At 75.4% G+C, this 1103-nt stretch overlaps 2 protein-coding genes across 2 annotated transcripts in view; one reads left to right on the top strand and one right to left on the bottom strand.

Annotated features, from left to right (window-relative positions):
• The window catches only part of GIT2 (GIT ArfGAP 2), a 34136-nt gene extending 33616 nt beyond the window's left edge, over nt 1-520 (bottom strand). The window contains exon 1 of the mRNA XM_085310278.1: nt 458-520. Within this exon, the coding sequence (XP_085166404.1) occupies nt 458-520 (63 nt within the window). The remainder of the gene's footprint in view (nt 1-457) is intronic.
• A 113-nt stretch (nt 521-633) lies between these two features.
• The window catches only part of ANKRD13A (ankyrin repeat domain 13A), a 15949-nt gene continuing 15479 nt past the window's right edge, over nt 634-1103 (top strand). The window contains exon 1 of the mRNA XM_085310311.1: nt 634-923. Within this exon, the coding sequence (XP_085166437.1) occupies nt 792-923 (132 nt within the window). The 5' untranslated portion in view covers nt 634-791. The remainder of the gene's footprint in view (nt 924-1103) is intronic.

Here is a 1103-nt window from a genome sequence, read left to right as displayed (position 1 = left end):
CGCTTCGACATGGCGCGGCGGCACCGGGCGCTTCCTGCCGCTCTAACGGGCCGGCGCCGGCAGCCCCCGCCAGGCGGCCGCGCCGAGCCCGCAGCGCGCAGGCGCACGGCAGCGCCGCCCGCAGCGCGATTCACCAAGCAGCGTACGCCAACGCCGGGCGGCGCTCCGCGAGCGCGCCCAAGGCGGCTCGCGGCGGCGGCGGCCCTAAGCCGCCATGTTCACTCCTGGCAGAAAGGCAGTAGAGGGGCTGGGTGAGGCCATGCACGCGGCGCTGCCGGCCATGCTTGTCCCTGGCAGGAGCCTGCCCGCCGGCCTTTCTCGCGCTCCGCGTCGGTCACACTTCCGCAGAAGCCGCTCTGTAAGCGGCTCCATAGGCCTTGCTCGCTGCCTCATAACGCACGCAGGCGCAGGACAAAAGGCGAGGCTTTAAAAGCGTGGTGCGCCTTTAAAGGCGCGCGGGACGGTGGCAGGACTGGCGGAAGGGGTTCTTCCTCGGAAACCCCCCGCCCTCACGCGACATGGCGGCCGTGGAGCGCTGCCGGGAAACCCGCGCTGCCCTGGCGCAAGATGGCGCYCAGAGCCGTCACTGCCCACAGCCGCCCTCACCCACGATGGCGGCGGCAGGGCGACCGCTCCCGCCTCCTTCGACARCGGGACTGGCAGGGCGAAACTAACGCTTGGGGCGGGGGAAGCGGGGCACCCGGCGCCGCCGCCCCCTCTCCCGCGCGCACGGCGATGGGGCGAGCTGGCGGGTGGGCCGCTCCGCCCGCCCGCCCGCGGGGGGCGGGGGAATGGGCGGGGAGCAGCGACTTCCTCTTCCCCTGAGCTCGCCGGTGGCGGCAGAACCGAGCGGAGCCCGGGGGAGCTCCCCCCGCGCCGGCCGCTGCCCTGGAGAGAACGGAAGGAAGAGAGACGGGGCGGGGGTGAGGCCGCGGGGGCCGCGCGGGGCTGGCGGCCGCTGGGCGGGAGCGGGGGGCAGCTCGGAGCGTGGGGCTGAGGGGGCGAGGGGGCGGGAGCAGGCCCCCCCCACGAGTGTGAGGCTGGGGGAGGCGGGAGCAGGCTTCCCCCCGAGTGTGGGGCTGCGGGGGGCACCCTGGAGTGTG

The sequence above is a fragment of the Rhea americana genome, unplaced genomic scaffold (assembly GCF_003343005.1).
Source record: "Rhea americana isolate MKP2758 unplaced genomic scaffold, rheAme1 scaffold_315, whole genome shotgun sequence".
Classification (NCBI taxonomy): domain Eukaryota; kingdom Metazoa; phylum Chordata; class Aves; order Rheiformes; family Rheidae; genus Rhea; species Rhea americana.
Note: the sequence above shows the minus strand (reverse complement) of the source record. Positions and strands in the feature narration are given on the sequence as shown.